Source organism: Charadrius vociferus, unplaced genomic scaffold, assembly GCF_000708025.1.
Source record: "Charadrius vociferus isolate BGI_N301 unplaced genomic scaffold, ASM70802v2 scaffold906, whole genome shotgun sequence".
NCBI lineage: Eukaryota > Metazoa > Chordata > Aves > Charadriiformes > Charadriidae > Charadrius > Charadrius vociferus.
Window position 1 is genome coordinate 52289 of NW_009648878.1, and position 17131 is coordinate 69419.

The following is a 17131-nucleotide window of genomic DNA, read 5'->3' on the forward strand; positions in this document are numbered from 1 at the left end:
TCAGTATGACTGGTTCTGTGGATGCTTTTTATTCCTTTAGAGTATATAATTAGTTTTGATAAAACCATTCAGAATACCAAAGGTGCAGGGAGGAAAGCTGGAGGTTTTTCTTTGCAGGAAGGTGTTCTGTTTCTGTAATGGATCTGTTTGTAAACAGCCACCCAGCTGACCTCTGGTGTCATCCTAGGCACTAATTTTAATGAAAATACAATTCTGTGGTGATCTAGCATGTACTATTTCCAGCCTGATTTAAATACGGCATGTTTGATTTGCTGGAAACTAATTGATCCACTGTATTGTTCATTCACAGTTATTTATACGTCGTTGTAACCTCAGTTTCTTGGAAGGGAAGAGTAAGGTCTTTTTATTCAGCGCTTTAGCGTAGTTGTATGTGATGTATTCAAATGTGTACCAGTGTTAGTTCAGAAAACCAAAACCAAATGACACGGCAAGCGTAGCTGAGGCAGGTGTTGTACAAAGTTTAAAGCTATGTCTGTCAAATTCTTTCAGTGAAATCAGAACCTTTACGAGTCACTATGGCCCTTCTCTCAGAGCAGATTTCCACGTGGGCCTAATTACAACAAGACTTTGCTTTTCTGATGCGAGTAAATCACTGTGTTCTAATGGGTTGAGCCCCTTCACCTCCAACTTCATTTCATTTTTCCTTTTAAAACTCGGGTCTTCTGAGCTGAAAAACCAATCCATTAACCCAATGAGCCAGCCAGGATGTCTGCCTGTTTTTTAAACTTTGAAAAATCGTTTATTTTCAGAAGCCCAACGTTAGTGAAAAACATACCCACCAGCTTAGGCTATGGAGCAGCTCTTAATGCAAGCTTGCAGGTAAAAAACACTAAACTATTCTTTCTTTGCACACACTAATTATGTTCCTATGTGTGGTGTGTTTAATTTCCTGTTATACTTTGGTATAGAGTTACCTGTATTTATGTTTATGTGGACCTGGTGGTCATTCTAAATAGTTGGGTTTATCATCCAAGTAAGTTGTGTTACCTAGCACTGCAAGAAGTACTAGTTCTTATTCACGCTACTTTTGATGTGAAGAAGCAAGAAGGACACCCTGTGGCAAAATCTGGAACACTCAGTTTTGCTGCAAATGTTAGATTGATAGAAGCTTTTGCAAATGCATGTGGATATGCATTAATATTTATCCAAGCTGTCATAAATGATTTCACATCATAGTGTTGGGGAACATGGTGCTCATGGCAAAAACTTTAAAGTTTAATTATAATATATAATTTTTATGCAGAAGAGGCAAATGTCAGGACTTTTTTATTTTGAGTTAAGTTCTGGTCATTTTTTAAAGTATAGCAGCTGCCTCCATTATAGAGGAGCCATACGTTGTGTGGAAGGGCATAGGGCTAAGTGTAATTCAAAGTCAAATAATGATGTAAAACTAGAAAGTGTTGTGAATATCAGAATATAGTTAATAATGGAAAATAATGAAACCTATGTAAGAGAAATAGTAAACCAGAAATAAAGGTGCTGTTATATTCAGAATTTGAAAATAATTGGGAAATGCACAAAATCCTTCTGACCACCTCTACAACTACCCCAAATGAGCTGCTTTGTGTGTGTATATTCATATGTGTAAGAACATTTAGTAGTGATTTGTGTATGTATGGACTAATAATTTTATTTTCGCTCTTCATTTTGCTAGGCTGCACTGGCAGAGAGTAGTTTACCATTGCTTAGTAACCCAGGATTGATAAATAACGCATCCAGTGGCTTACTGCAGGCAGTCCATGAAGATCTCAATGGTTCGCTGGATCACATTGACAGTAATGGAAATAGCAGTCCGGGCTGCTCTCCTCAGCCTCACATGTAAGTGCAGTTAGCATCCTTTCAAGAAAAAATGCCTTAGTCTAAGACACAGTATTACTCAAAAAGTGCTGTGGAACATGGTAAGTGAAACATCTGGAACTATATGTTTGAAACTAAACATTTATATTAAAATATTTAAATAGATGAGTCTTCATTTACTTTGTAGGAAGATTGGTGTAAGCCTCTTTTTTTTTTTTTTTTTTTTTTAAACCTCTTCAACTTGCTTGCAAGCATCGAATGTAACAGGCAACTGATCTCTGTGGTCATTTTCACAGCCTGGTTTGTAACATATAGTCAGAATGTTCATGTTGGAATTAGTTGTAATTTTAACTATGAGTCTCTAAACCATTTATGAACTGTAGTGGAGATATTGCCCATTTATATAAACCGTAAAATGCAAAGTTTAACTGTTGCCCACAGTTTACATAGAAGCCAGTAAAGTGTAACTTTTTGCCTGTCGTATAAATCAGTGTAATTACATATTCAAGTTTAATTACTGGTGCGTCTGTATTGGCAAGGTTTATATGTTATATTTTATGCAAGACTACGATTCCTATTAATATTTAGCAGCTAACTATATCATTAATTACTCTAAAATCTTTCCCCTACCATCTTTTTAATGGAGCTGAGAGAGTGGAAGTATTAAAAATTGATGTATTGTGGATTTCAGAAATGTGTCTGAAGCTTTAGAAATGCCTGGCCTTAATCAGTGGTGTCAAACGTGGCGGTTTCTTGTTTACTAAATAGTAAAACATGTATCTTGGAGGTATTGTTTCCCAGGTTATTTATATAATAATTAGCAGCATGATATCTAAGTAGACTTAGATTTAGGTTTACTGTAGGATGATTTCTTAATGTGTATGTACATTATGGTCTCTTTTTCTCTGTTTAAAATAGCTGATCTGATTTGCCTTTTTCCTCTCCATTTTCTCTTTCACATTTTTAATGTTCATTTTAATTTCTAGAGTGGGATATTTAGCACTAACAGTAATTGAGACCAAACTCCCTTTTTACTTATGCTCTGATGTGTGCAGAATCCATTTTGATCTGACCTTTTTTAGGGGAAATATTTTGCCAAGTTTTTCTTCTTTTGTTTGGCAGGTTAATATATCTGTGATCACACAGAAATGTTTATTGTCATGCATTTAATTGTTTTATTGCACATTATTCTACTTGCCTTTGAAAATAAAACACTGTGAACATTCATGTATTTTATCAGGTTCCAAACCATTACTTTTTCAAAATGGAAAAATTTGTCTTTTGGAAGTGTCTTTAGATGTATTAAATAATACAAAAGAAGTAATAAAACTTGAAGTAGAAAGAACATGAATATATGCTCTTGAGAGTAACACTACTCTAAAACAAGTAAAGTGAGCAATCAGACAAAAGTTTTTATATCCCATGCTTTATGCTATCAACCATGCAGTGGGTAGCTTGAGGCCTTTTACTTTTAGCAGTTCTCCTGAGTATGCTAATGCTCTCTTCCTGTATAAAATGCCAAGACAATAAAACTTTAAAGAGCAAACAAGAGTTAGATCATGTGTGTTAAAAACAGCTACTTTACAGAAAAGAATGACACTTGCTATTAAAGTTGTTTTGTAAGTGTTTGGCAGATCTGTTTACATATCCGATGTACTGTCTGCCATTCTGCTGGATAAACTGAGATGTCTGTGCATATGATTATGTAGATATGGCTACATTTATAGCTGTGTTTATAGCTAAAATACAGCATATTGTAGCAATTCTTGCCTATAAAAAAGGCAAATAACGTGAGTTAAACCCTAACTCAAGATTCAGCCTTCCCCTCTCATTCCTATGATACGTCGTTTGTCAAAACGTGCAGTTTCGGGACTCCTGTGGTGTCTCTTTTGAAACTTCTGACTATGTGTCACTCAGTTCTTGGTAGATGGAAGCAAAGGAATGTAAATGCACTGACGTACCACTGGAGAAGGGGGTTATGCTCATTCATCCCTTGCACCAAATTTAGTGCAAGATTACTGGGCTTCTGTGGGACCAAAAGACACAGACTATAACTAGATACCTGCTCGCTTGTGAATTTTTTGCCTTTCCCCTGCTGAGGGAGCGAAGAATATGAAAAAGGGAATGAATGCAATCCACAAGGAAAAGTCACGGAAGGGAGAGGCTTGTGCAGGAGGCAGAGGACCAAGGAAGAAGAGAGGCCTCTTGCTTGCCTCCATGAACACATTGACCAGGGCCCCTCAGTTTTGTTGAAGAGCGTTACTGAAGAAAATTAGAACAGAACATAGGGAAAGCATGGCAGAAGTAAAGTAAGTAAGGAATATGGCAAGCAATGAAAAGAAGTTCTAAATTTTACATTACCTACACAGATTACATAATCCCAGTGGTTTTTTTAAGTGAAAAATACTTAATATACTAGAAAAAAATTTATTTTACTGCCACAAGCATCCGCTTAGTTGTAGCTTTCGGTGAAGGTTCACCCAGGAAGTCTGGGTGTTTCTCCCTCAGAGAAGTGTTCTTGGGAGGTTCATAATTACTGCACTCGCCCATGAAGTAGGTGGCTCTGTTAATCTCCAAGTAGATTAAACCTCCATCTCCTGCTTCCCAGGAAAGCGTACTAGCCACGCCACCAGGAATATGCAGAGCAATTATGTTGCCTGCCATCTTGAAGCTGACACGCAGCCAGGGGCAATGGAGCATGCCGTTCGGGAAAGAGGCAAGAGGTTGCGTGCAATTTAGAGATCAGAGCATTCAGTTGGGAAGGGGCAGAGTTGGGATTCTCGACAAGCTTTCAGGGAGAGACATTTGTTTGGTATTAGAACATTAGCAGGAAATGCAAAAAGATTCCCAGTGACAGTGTCAAAGCCAAGCATCTCAGGTAGGCATTTGGTTGTTAGAATTGTACTGAATATCGTTGTATCAGATAAATACATAAAAGTGGAACTTTCTTATTTTGGAATGTTCATATTAATTTTTTTCAGCATAAATGTATCTTTTTATAAACATAACGAAAATTGTGTGTGTGTAAAGTAGTCAGTATTTCTGTGCTTTAAGCATGAGAACATTACCAGAGAAATTGATTTCTGTTATTGTAATACCTTAGCTACTCAGTATCAGAAAGTGGGGAAACTATTCCAGTCTTTGGATTTTAACCTGGTGCTTCACATCTGGTTTTTGAAACAGAGTAATAAGAGCAGTTAGAGTCATCAATTTATCCATCTGTGGACAGTATCTTACATAGGTGGGTGAATCAGCTTACTTAGAAAGTAGTCTCTGTTCATAGACTAGAGAAAGACAGTAGGTGTGTAACTTCAAGTAAATGTATAACATTTAAATACTTTTTAAGTGCAGCGAGTCCCAGCTGCTGTGTTTAGGGCAATGACACTTTAAAAGCTTTACAGTTTTTGCCTTGGGTAATGATATATAATCTGCTCCATTTCTTTTACTTCTTGAACACTTAAAAATACTGCAGTAAGTTTAGAGTGATTGGTATAACCATGGCCTGGTAGTTGGGATATCTCCTGTATTAATAATTATGTAAAGCATCTGAAATCCTACACTGCATGCCTCCCAGTTTCTGTTCCCAGTCTGATGAAAGATGGTAATTCCATGTTATGGTATGCAGCATGTCACTAGTGGGATCTCAAATCCTAGGTTTACTTTCTGTGTTTTAGCAGTATTAAATCAGAGTTTTGTCTTTGATTGATCTTCAAATCCAGTTCCTGGTAGATTGATGTGGTACTAAGTGCTCCCTTGACATAAACCTTCACTGGGAAAATATGTTACTTATTGTGGGCATGTATTCATGTTCAAAATTCCAATTTCCTCTAGTATCAGTTGTCAATAATCAGTGTCAAACAATTATCTTTTCATTTAAATCAATACTTAAGACTCTTTCTTCCTTCATTTTTTGAACATGGACTACTTCTCCAAAATTACTGTGGATTTTAGCTGGTAAGCAACTGGTTTCAAAGTGACAAACACAGCAGAAGGTATTTTATATACAATTTATATACTATTTATTTAGAACTAGGTGCTGCTAATCTTGCGTAACAATTGTACGTAGATTTGGTTAGAAGCTCCTCTGTACACACCTTTGGGGTATAAATGGAGACTTCTGAAGTAAAAATAGAAACCACAAGCATCCAAAGAAGTGCAATTAAAGCTGCATGGTTGTGGGAAACTTTGGAAAAACTTTTCTCATCCCTGAAGAAACAACAACATTGGGACAAGACATGGAATGATACATAGGAGCAATAATGACAGTTCATGCATTAATGATAACACAACTTCTTTTTAACCTGCGTGTCATAGCCAGTATACTGGTGAAGAGTTTTGGAGGGACCAAACTTTTGAAATTACACCAGAGATGGGAAAAATAATAGCACAAAGTTGATTTCATTATGATCCTGATGTTCATTGAAGAATCTATATGTATTGGCTCTGAAGGAACTGAAAGGCACTTCTCACTTGGGGATGGAATATGAGGGATGGAAATCCAGTTCAACTGTTTTTCTGGTGTTTGTCTCTGCATTTGTACTAGATTGATCACACTTAAATGATTATTACAACTGGCACGGACCAAGGTTTTTTATCACCAGAACCCTTAGTGTATCTCTTGTCCACATGTTCATATTTTAGCAAATGCATCATGCAAAATGCCACTTTGCTTCATTGTATAAACTGGAGGGGGAAGGTAAAATTTTAACCTGCAAAGCTGTTCTTAGCAGTTAAGGAAACAAAAAGAAATTGGTCATCAGAAACGTCAGAAAATTGTAGACTGAGAAAATGTAGTCTCACCATAGGAAACAATGGGGTGGTTATGCCATTCTGTTAAATGGCAGCTCATTAAATAAAGAGTGGGAGGAGTTAGCAAAGGAGATAGGGAAAGCAAATATGCTACTGGTGAGGTTTTGTAGAAGGGGGCTGTCGTCATGGTTTTCTCCCTGCTCACGCTGTGTGAGAGCGTAGACTGAGGATAGTGCAACTAATCTCTTATATTCTCAATTGATTTATGAAAATAATCTAGTTCCTAACAGCAAATCCAGAATCCTGGAGATAATGGGTGTCTTACTAGTTTCTAGAATTTTAATTGTTGATTGCTTTTTAAAAGTGTAGTGAAAACCCCCAAAAAATTTTTCAAGAGTCACTTTAAAAAAGTGAATTCATATATCCTCATCTCATATACGACTCTTTGTATTCAGCTATTGTAGTGGTGTACTCTGTAAGACAGGAATTGTTTGAAACCAAATGTCAAGATGCACATATATCCCATGATCTTTAAATCTGTTTCTAGAAAAAGTTGTGTTAGTTTGTTGTGAGAAAGAATAACATTTGTCCAAATGAAGAAGAGTAAGAGTCAATCTGAGGTGAATTAGAAAAATGAGTTTATCCAGCGTCGTCCTTCATCTTCAATTTCAGACTGTGAAAAAGCGAGTTCCAACCATCTGTGGTTTCAGTCACCTTTTCCTTTGTATTCTTGCTGTCATTCCCAACCCTACTCCTTTACCTTTCCCACTTCTTGCCCTGACTGGATTGTTCCTTTCTGCAGTTCTATCTGCATAATCATCAAACTTGTTATTTTTTTTTTAAACTTTATCATCTTTAAATTTTATTCCCAGAGGCAAATATGATTATTCTGCTCTAAGATCATTTACTTTTGAGGTGCTTCAGTTTGAAAGCATTCCATTGTCAGGTCGTTCCCATATCTGATTATTCCAGTCCCCCACTGTTAAGCTTTCACACCACTTACAGTAGGTTACCTATCATTCCAGTTTTAATCCCTTTCATTCCCTTGTTTCTTTAACTTCATAATGTTCCAATCCTCCAATCCCCTGTCTTTCCTTCTTTCCTTTTTTTTTTTTTTTTTTTTTTTTTGTTATCATTGCATTGTCCCATTGCATGATCTCTTTGCATTTACCTTGGAGGCTTGTTCTGTTCTAGGAGACTGCTATGATCCAAGTCTCTTCTTCATTGTATAAGACTTGACATAGTGTATAAGAAAATAAACTCTTGAAACACATGAATTAACAGGGATGTAACAAGCATTATTAAATAGGTGAGAAGCATGTAATTGAGTGGATGAATGTGGTAGCAATTGCAGTAGTTCTGGGTATCCTTGTTCATCAAAAATGTTTCACCTAATCACATGATATTTTAATGCCCGTATAATTTAATTTCACACATTTTTATTCATAAATCTAACTTAAGGAAGATAATGGGCAAAGAGACTTTGTGACAATTGATTTTTGTTTTTATATGAAAAGAGGAACAGCTAGGAAACAGGATCTTAAAGGTTACAGCTTTTGTCTAAATGTATTCCCATTGAAAGAAGCTCTATTGTGAGAATACGCAGTAAAATAATTTTGGCTTTTCCTAGCACTGCAAAGCATCTGAAAGTGACAGGCAAGTCCTGCAGTCCAATACTTTATCATACTATTTTCTTACCATTTACTTTTTTTTTTTTTTTTTGCTTTAACTGATTGTATAGATTATGCAAGAGTAAACTCTTTTGAGTTGTGACTCTGCCTCCCTACTTTCATACAGAGCCACTCACGTGTGGGCACTAATGGAAAAATAAGCAATGATGTATTGATTGATACTATTTTTCAACCATTCCCATTGACATAAATTTTCACTTGTATATTTTCTGAAATGTTTATATTTGCCTTCTTTTTTTTTTTATTTATTTTGCATTACTTTGCTATTCAGTCAATTTGTCCTCTACATTCTGCTTCTGCTCATCAATTTTCTTATCTTTCAACACCGATATTCCAGTCCTTTATCATTTCCTCTTTCGCTTCTTAAATGTTACATGTCTTACTTTGGATCAGAAGTTGCTATTTCTTCTTTACATTATTCCAGCCCCAATTGTTGCACTTCTACAGTACATTCCCAATGCTCTTGACAAAAAGATCACTCCAGAGATACAGTGCCTTCAGCTGAAAAGTGTCAGATCCCCATAGCATGGCTTGTAGAAGTTGGTAGGCTCCTATGGGGTTTCACAGAATCTTTTTGGAAGCTGTCTTTGCTGAAAACTTTGTGGTACTGCTGTCATGAATTCTCAATGTATGGGCAAGGTATTTATGCTTTTCACATAACAGGTCTGTATAAGAAAAGGCAGCATCTTAAATATTGTTACAGATGTTAAAAATGTGTTTGAAGTTGTGCAGCTAAATCTCTCTGCAGTGTGGTTGTGTAACTTGTAAATGTAGTTCATAGATTACTGGCTTTGTACAACACAAAAGCTGAGATGATAGTGCCATTTACAGTGTATTTCTAAAATGGTTATGAATTTCTAAAACAGTTAGGAATTTTATCTACTTTTGGTGATTGCATTTGGATTTTGAGTAACTGTAATATTATAAGACAAAAATTTTGAAGGTGGACTGTCTAGATACGTTTTTGTAAATACACGTGTCCAAAATGTGCTTTTTGTGTTTACACATCATGTAAACAGTTAAAGAAAAACATACAATTATATACATTTGGTATGTTATACCAGTAGTTTAAATTATGATCCATAAATACAAGCAAAGATTAATTGAAGACTATAGGACATTATGCTGAGGAAGTATTATTATTATTTGACTATTATTTAGTCTTTAAAATTTGTAGAAAACTAGGCACTTTACAGATTTTAAAGGACTAATAATGTGAATGCATTTTTTTTTTTAAAAGGAGTTATAGAAAGATTTCATCTCAGTGCGAAACCCTGTGTGTAGGTCACATTAAAGTAATCAAATCTCAAGAAGACTAAAGACGTGATTATACCTGGTAAAGTCCATATGAGGGGAGAGCCATAGATGTCATCTACCTTGACTTCGTCAAGGCTTTTGACACTGTCTCCCATAACATCCTCATTAGGAAGCTGAGGAAGTGTGGGCTAGATGAAGTGACAGTGAGGTGGATTGAGAGCTGGCTGTGTGACAGGACTCAGAGAGTTGTGATCAGCGGCAGAGTCTAGTTGGAGGCCTGTAACCAGTGGTGTCCCTCAGGGGTCAATACTCGGTCCAATTTTGTTCAATATATTCATTAATGACCTGGATGAGGGGACAGAGTGGATCCTCAGCAAGTTCGCTGATGATACCAAACTGGGAGGGGTGGCTGACACTCCAGAGGGCCGCGCTGCCATCCAGCGTGACCTGGACAGGCTGGTGAGCTGGGCAGAGAGGAACCTAATGAGGTTCAACATAAGCAAGTGCAGGGTCCTGCACCTGGGGAGGAAGAATGCCAGGCACCAGTATAGGTTAGGGGTGAACCTGCTGGGAAGTAGTTCTGAGGAGAAGGATTTGGGGGTCCTGGTAGATAGTAAATTATCCATGAGCCAGCAATGTGCCCTTGTTGCCAAAAAGGCCAATGGAATCCTGAGCTGCATAGGGAAGAGTGTGGCGAATAGGTTGAGGGAGGTCATTCTCCCCCTCTACTTGGCACTGGTGTGGCCACAACTGGAATACTGTGTCCAGTTTTGGGGTCCCCAGTTCAAGAGGGACAGGGAACTGCTGGAGAGAGTCCAGCGAAGGGCAGCCAAGATGATTGAGGGATTGGAGCATCTCCCTTATGAAGAAAGGCTGAGAGAGCTGGGACTCTTTAGCCTGGAGAAGAGAAGGCTGAGGGGAGACCTTATTATGGCATACAAGTATCTAAAGGGTGGGCTGACGGAGGAGGGAGCCAGACTCTTCTCAGTGGTTCCCAGTGACAGGACGAGGGGCAATGGGCACAAGTTGGAACATAGGACGTTCCATTCCAATACACGGAAAAACTTGTTTATGGTTAGGGTGACAGAGCACTGGCACAGGCTGCCCAGGGAGGTTGTGGAGTCCCCTTCTCTGGAGATTTTCAAGACCCGCCTGGATGCAGTCCTGAGTAATGTGCTCTAGGCAATCCTGCTTTAGCAGGGGAGTTGGACTAGATGATCTCTAGAGGTCCCTTCCAACTTTGAAGATTCTGCGAAAAGCAGTGTTCATGATCTTCTGGTAAAGTACAGTTGGGAAAATGCGCTCTTGGCATCTAACAGCAGTCTATGATTTAGAACAGTGCGGGGAATGCATGTGTGCAGTACAGACCCTGATGGAGTCTCTGTTAGGGTTATAACTGTAAGTATTCCAGTAGTTTTCTCCAACTAAACAACAATATTAAATGTATATCTTAAATTAGGCTGAACAAATCCAGTAGTCTTACTCCTTTACGTAGACATATCAAGTTCATTTGTTCCACTGTACCCATTGAGAGGTGTAATGATGTTGCAGAGCCTTTGTACGATCATGGCCTCTCACTAACCCTTTTCAAAGATTTCGATAAGCTTCTAATTGAGATGGATAAGAGGAAATGTTTCTTTGATGCAGTATTATGATGTCATAGTAGTACTCTGGGTAATTAGGGACTTCCCCCAACTTGATTTTTATTTTTCTTTATGTTTCCCCTCCTTTTCTTCATTCCTTGCACATTCGGCATTATCAGACACCACAGCTGAAAAATGGTCTTTGAGCTTTTATCCTCTTGTTCTAAGAACATAGGAAATGGGAGTCATGATGTGGGCAACCATGTCATACAGTTCCGCTCCTAAAATTGTCATAGTCCATCTCAAATTTGAAAGTCATTGCAGAACTTCATTCTTTTGATGATTATAAGCCGCATTCCAATTTCCAGACTAAATATATTCCAATTGAGTTTCACTGATACATGTTCTAGCTTACACAGTCTTTCTTACTGCTCCTTTTTGTTTCTCAAATGTGTTCTAGAGACCACACTGTGAACTTTGAATGTTCCTTTTGGTAGACCAAACAAGCTCTGTCTGATACAGAGGACTGTCCATTCTTCTCATCTTTCTAGTAGCCATTCCATAAAACCACTCAGTTTGGATTTTTTTTTTCATGTGCAGGTGTTAACAGAGTTTTTTGAAGCATTTCATACATAGTCATATATAATGTGTTTCTTCTTTCTCTCTGTTCTCATGGGGGAAAAACCATATTTTAGCTAAATTCAGCTAAACTCTTGTGGTTTATTTTTGTAGTATGGTATTGAACGATGGACTGGGGGCCCTGTTGTGGTAAGTGCTTTACAAAGGCAAAACAAAGAGGATTTTCAAATCCCTGCCCCAAACTCTTGCTGTCTTTAGGTAGTAATTGAATTGCTTAATTTTTGAAAAGCATCTTCAGATGTAATTTGAATGGAAGCTGTGTATTACTTACACTACTGTCCCCATGTAGAATAGCATCGGGCTTTGTTTGGAGGAGGGTTTTACACAATGCCAGTTGGCATTATACTGCACTATACATAGAATCATAGAATTGCTGAGGTTGGAAGGGACCTTTAAGATCATCAAGTCCAACCATTAACCTACCCTGACAAAACCACTTCTAAACCATGTCCCCAAGTACCACGTCTACCCTTTTTTTAAACACCTCCAGGGATGGCGAATCCACCACCTCCCTGGGCAGCCTATCCCAATGTTTAATAACCCTTTCAGTGAAAAAATTTTTCCTAATATCTAATCTAATCCTTGTCTGACTTAACTCGAACCCATTTACTCTCGTCCTATCACTTGTCACCAGGGAGAAGAGGTCAGCCCCCACCTCTCTACAACCTCCTTTCAGGTAGTTGTAGAGAGTGATAAGGTCTCCCCTCAGCCTCCTCTTCTCCAGGCTAAACAATCCCAGTTCCCTCAGTCATTCCTCATAAGACTTGTCCTCCAGACCCCTCACCAGCTTTGTACACTCCAACACCTCAATGTCCTTCTTGTAGTGAGGGGCCCAACACTGAACACAGTACTCGAGGTGGGGCCTCACCAGTGCCAAATACAGGCGGATGATCACTTCCCTAGTCCTGCTCACCACACTATTCCTGATGCAGGCCAGGATGCCATTGGCCTTCTTGGCCACCTGGGCACACTGATGGCTCATGTTCAGCCAGCTGTCTACCAACACCCCCAGGTCCTTTTCTGCTGGGCAGCTTTCCAGCCACTCCGCCCCAAGCCTGTAGCAGTGCATGGGGTTGTGACCCAAGTGCAGGACCCGGCGCTTGGCCTTGTTGAACCTCATACCATTGGCCTCAGCCCATCGGTCCAGCCTGTCCAGATCTCTCTGCAGAGCCATCCTACCCTCAAGCAGATCACCATGCCCACCTAGCTTAGTGTCATCTGCGAACTTACTGAGGGTGCATTTGATCCCCTCATCCAGATCATTGATGAGGATATTAAAGAGAACTGGCCCTAGCATCGAGCCCTGGGGGACACCACTTGTGACCGGACACCAACTGGATTTAACTCCATTCACCACCACTCTCTGGGCACTGCCATCCAGACATTTTTTTACCCAGAGAAGAGTACACCTGTCCAGGCCATGAGCAGCCAGTTTCTCTAGGAGAATGCTGTAGGAAACGGCAGCCTTGCAAAAATCCAAGTAGATGATAACATCCACAGCTTTTCCCTCATCCACTAAGCGGGTCACCTTGTCGTAGAAGGAGATCAGGTTTGTCAGGCATGACCTGCCTTTCACAAACCCATGATGACTGGGCCTGATCACCCTGTTCTCCTGCATTTGCCATGTAATGGCAATGAGAATGATTTGTTCCATGATCTTCCCAGGTACTGAGGTCAGACTGACCAGTCTGTAGTTCCCTGGATCCTCTTCCTGGCCCTTCTTGTGGATGGATGTCACATTTGCCAACCTCTAGTCATCTGGGACCTCCCCGGTTAGTCAGGACTGCTCATAAATGATGCAAGAAGTGGCCTGGTGAGGATTTCCACCAGCTCCCTCAGTACCGTCGGGTGGATCCCATCCAGCCCCATAGATTTGTGTATCTCCAGGTGCTGAAGCAGGTCCCTCACCATTTCCCCTTGGATTACAGGGGCTTCATTCTGTTCCCCATCCCTGTCTTCTAGCTTCTATGGTAAACCAAAAGGTAAACCATGATTGGTAGCAGTGAAATACCTTGACAAGAGCACCTATTGAGTAGTGTTCTGTTACTATGCATGTCCTTTTATTCATGGCATCATGAAAGAAATAATTATACTTTTTTATCAATCTGGAGTTATTGGAATTACAATTTAAAACATATGGGGTTTTACTTTGTAGCTAGATATTTACAGATGTAGTAATGAACAATGTATTGCACTGTATATATTTCATTCAGCTGGAATATACTGCTCTGTGAAGCAGAAGTCTGTGTTAAGCACAGGCCCAAGTACGTGGTTAAGAGGCAGGATATGTTAACCTAGGCTCTGTGATATCTCAGGTATCTCCTAATCAACTCAGTCTGCAGGCAGGCTATATTTGAGTTTTCTTGCAGAGGCCATACAGATATAACATATTGTTCAGAGATGGTGTCCTTCACATCCAAATCTTAAATCTGTAATAGCATAAAAATGGGAGGCATGATTAGTATTCATATGTTGTTAACAATTTGGTGAAATATTCTGAGAAAAGTTAGAATAAGTTTAAAGTCTTGCATGTAAGAAAAATCATTGGTGTAAATATGAGGTGGTGATGACTGGATACGCAGTCATTTTTAGGACTCTAGAAATTGTAGCAAATCACCAACTGAACGTGTATTGACAAAGTTATGTGGTTGTGAAAGCATCCTTAACAGGAATTTTGTAAGTAAAAGTAAGCTCTATCCACCCAGTTCTGATTGGCCTGTTCTGAACACTGAGAAAGGACTAAAAGTATTAGGTTTGTTGAGAAGAGAGAAATTGAGTGAGGAAATGAATTTCAGAATGCTGTGCAGAGAAGATGGGAATAAACTCGTCCTTGTCCACTGAGAGAGGGACAAGAAATAGTTGGTTAGTATTTCAGCAAGAAGAGTTAGGATAGACACCAGAAAAAATAAAACGTTTCTAACTGTAGGATAATGAAGTGCTGATATATATACCAGCACAGAGAGACTGTGGAAGCGCTGATACTGCAGGCTTCTAAGAGCAAAACAGAAGTGGTCAGAAGTGGTTTAGGTATAAATGATCCTATTTTGGAGTAGGGGAAGTGGATGAAGAGACTGTATGGTCTCTTGAGGTCACTTCCAACCCTTTTTTCTTCAATTCTTATGATAAAGTTGGAAGAAATAAGTTTTTTTTCATGTATGCCATGTCTTACTAGAGGCTAGCTGAGATTGTCCAAGTCCATTTACTTCGAAATCTGGAACAGCTGTCATAGCTAAATATCTTTAAGCGCTCTTAATTTTAAGATTGAATGAACCTTGGCCTTACAGAAAAACATCTAGCGAGCATAAGTTTCGACTAATGTGAGAAATGCCAGCAAGAGCAGTGCAGGCAGTCCTACACAGGTCGGTTTGACCCATTTGTCCCTGCTGAGTGTGACGTGCAGTTCTACTTGTTAAATGCTACCATCAACTCTTCAGCAAAAAACATATTGAAGGACTAGCCGTTGTCCAGGCTTGTTCTAGCAGGCAAAGCTAGTTATCACTTCAAGCTCTAGCTAGCTCTTAAACATGGAAAAAATAAAATAAAAGATCAATACTGCAAAAAACTTAGCATATGAAAAGGAAATATTTTGGTAGCCTGCTGAAAATTTTGAAACATACCTATCAAGCATAACTGTCAATCAACATTTTCAGTGAAGATGGTTGCAGAAGAAAAAATGTACCACACCCAGGTGTAAGTGTAATGCTATTTAATCCCTTGCTGCTGCATTAGAACAAAATGGTTTGGGGGCACTGAGGAAAAATGTTGATGATTTGCTTATAAAATCTCACAAAAGTATACTAGAAGTGTTAGTAAAAGGATATTATTTTCAGCCTTTCTGTCCCATGCTATCTATATCATCTGTATGTTTTTCAAGATAGCAGAGTTTTATGGGCGTAAAAGTTGTCAATGGAAATAAACAATTTTATATAGCCTGTATTTATATTAAGATGTATGAAAAACACACATAGTACAGTCCAAATTCTCCCTCAGCTTTTCCTGGATCATTGAGTAGCTTTCCAGATTTTGCATAAAGAATATTTTCCTGCTCTAACCCGCAAACAACACTGAGATAATTAGTTGTTGCTGCTAAGTTTCTGTGTAACGGGTACAATTTTTAAAACTTCCCAACCATTAGATATTACAGAGCATGCCAGATCCACAGCCTCTTTTCTAAAACTTTCTTGCTTTCAGACTTGCTCTTTTTCGATAGTTCTTCAACAACCCCAAAAACATCCAGACACTCAAATCTCTAGTACTTTGTCATTTTGCTTTGAATTTTTACCTTAAACATTTCTGTGCTCTTTCTCCCTGATCCTTTTCTTTGTTTAGCATGTTAACTTTTGATGTTTGAACTAGATGCAGTTAGCGGTTTGAAAGACTTTAGAGGCCTGTGCCCTAAGCTCATTCTTAGTCAAGTTTCTATTTTTTTTGTGGTTCTACCACAGAGAAAATATATTTATTTAGACACCAAAGGGAGCAAGCCAATGTCAAGGATGGGAATTTTAGTAAGAGTCACTAGAATCAGAAAATCTATATTAAAGTCATCTTCTTAATCAGCACTTGATTCCTAAAAATTTTGATCCTGTGAGAAGGTCTCATTGTGCATGACTTTTGAGCACCATTTGATATTTAAAGAAAATATATATTGTTAATTTGTCACTTTTCAGTAAATATCCGTTTTTTATCAACAGTTCAAAGATTTAATCTGATTATTTTTGTAGTAAGTATTATTAACATTCATAACTGATAATATATCAATGCAGATAGGGTATACCTATTTATTGTCTTGGCATTTTCTTGCCAGGTTTAAAAAAAAACAACAACAAAAAACCCCCATGAAGACCTAATCAATTTAATTATGAGTTTCATCATCTAAGAAAAAAAAACCTGCATGTTTTCATTACCCATTTTTAATCAAAGATCTCTTTTTTCCTTTAACCAAGAAAAAAAAAAGAAATTGTCATGTGTGTATCAACAAATCTGTCAGTTCTCTAGAAATTTCTCTGTTCAAAGCTCATTTCTTTGTATAAGGCTAAAAGGAAGAGGGGCATTTTTGGTTGGTTTTTTTTTTTTATTTTCAACATTTTTTTCAACTCAGACTCATTTCTACAAAGCTGAAAGACTTTAAAAACTTGTTTTGCAAGTTTTCTTTTCTTTCTGATTTGCCACCAATGTCCATTCTCAAACTTTGCTTAGAATAGAAACTGCAAGTTTTAGCTGTCCCAAATTTAAAATAAAGCAGTTTGTATTTTGACATGGTTGGGCAGGGCCAAACTGATAGGGAAGAAGCACCAAACACTATCTTCAGCCACCTTAGGAACAAATGCGTTGGTGTATTTCGTAGCTAAGCAGCACAAAATCATCCCTGAGTTGGGAAGTGCCTATGGTAGGGAA

At 38.4% G+C, this 17131-nt stretch overlaps 1 protein-coding gene across 6 annotated transcripts in view; it reads left to right on the plus strand.

Annotated features, from left to right (window-relative positions):
• Window positions 1–17131, plus strand: part of FOXP2 (forkhead box P2) — a 66779-nt gene that overhangs the window by 32109 nt on the left and 17539 nt on the right. For all 6 annotated transcript variants that reach the window (XM_009887070.1, XM_009887075.1, XM_009887071.1 and 3 more), the window contains exons 12-13: window positions 771–840; window positions 1676–1839. In XM_009887070.1, coding sequence (XP_009885372.1) covers window positions 771–840; window positions 1676–1839 — 234 coding nt within the window. The remainder of the gene's footprint in view (window positions 1–770; window positions 841–1675; window positions 1840–17131) is intronic.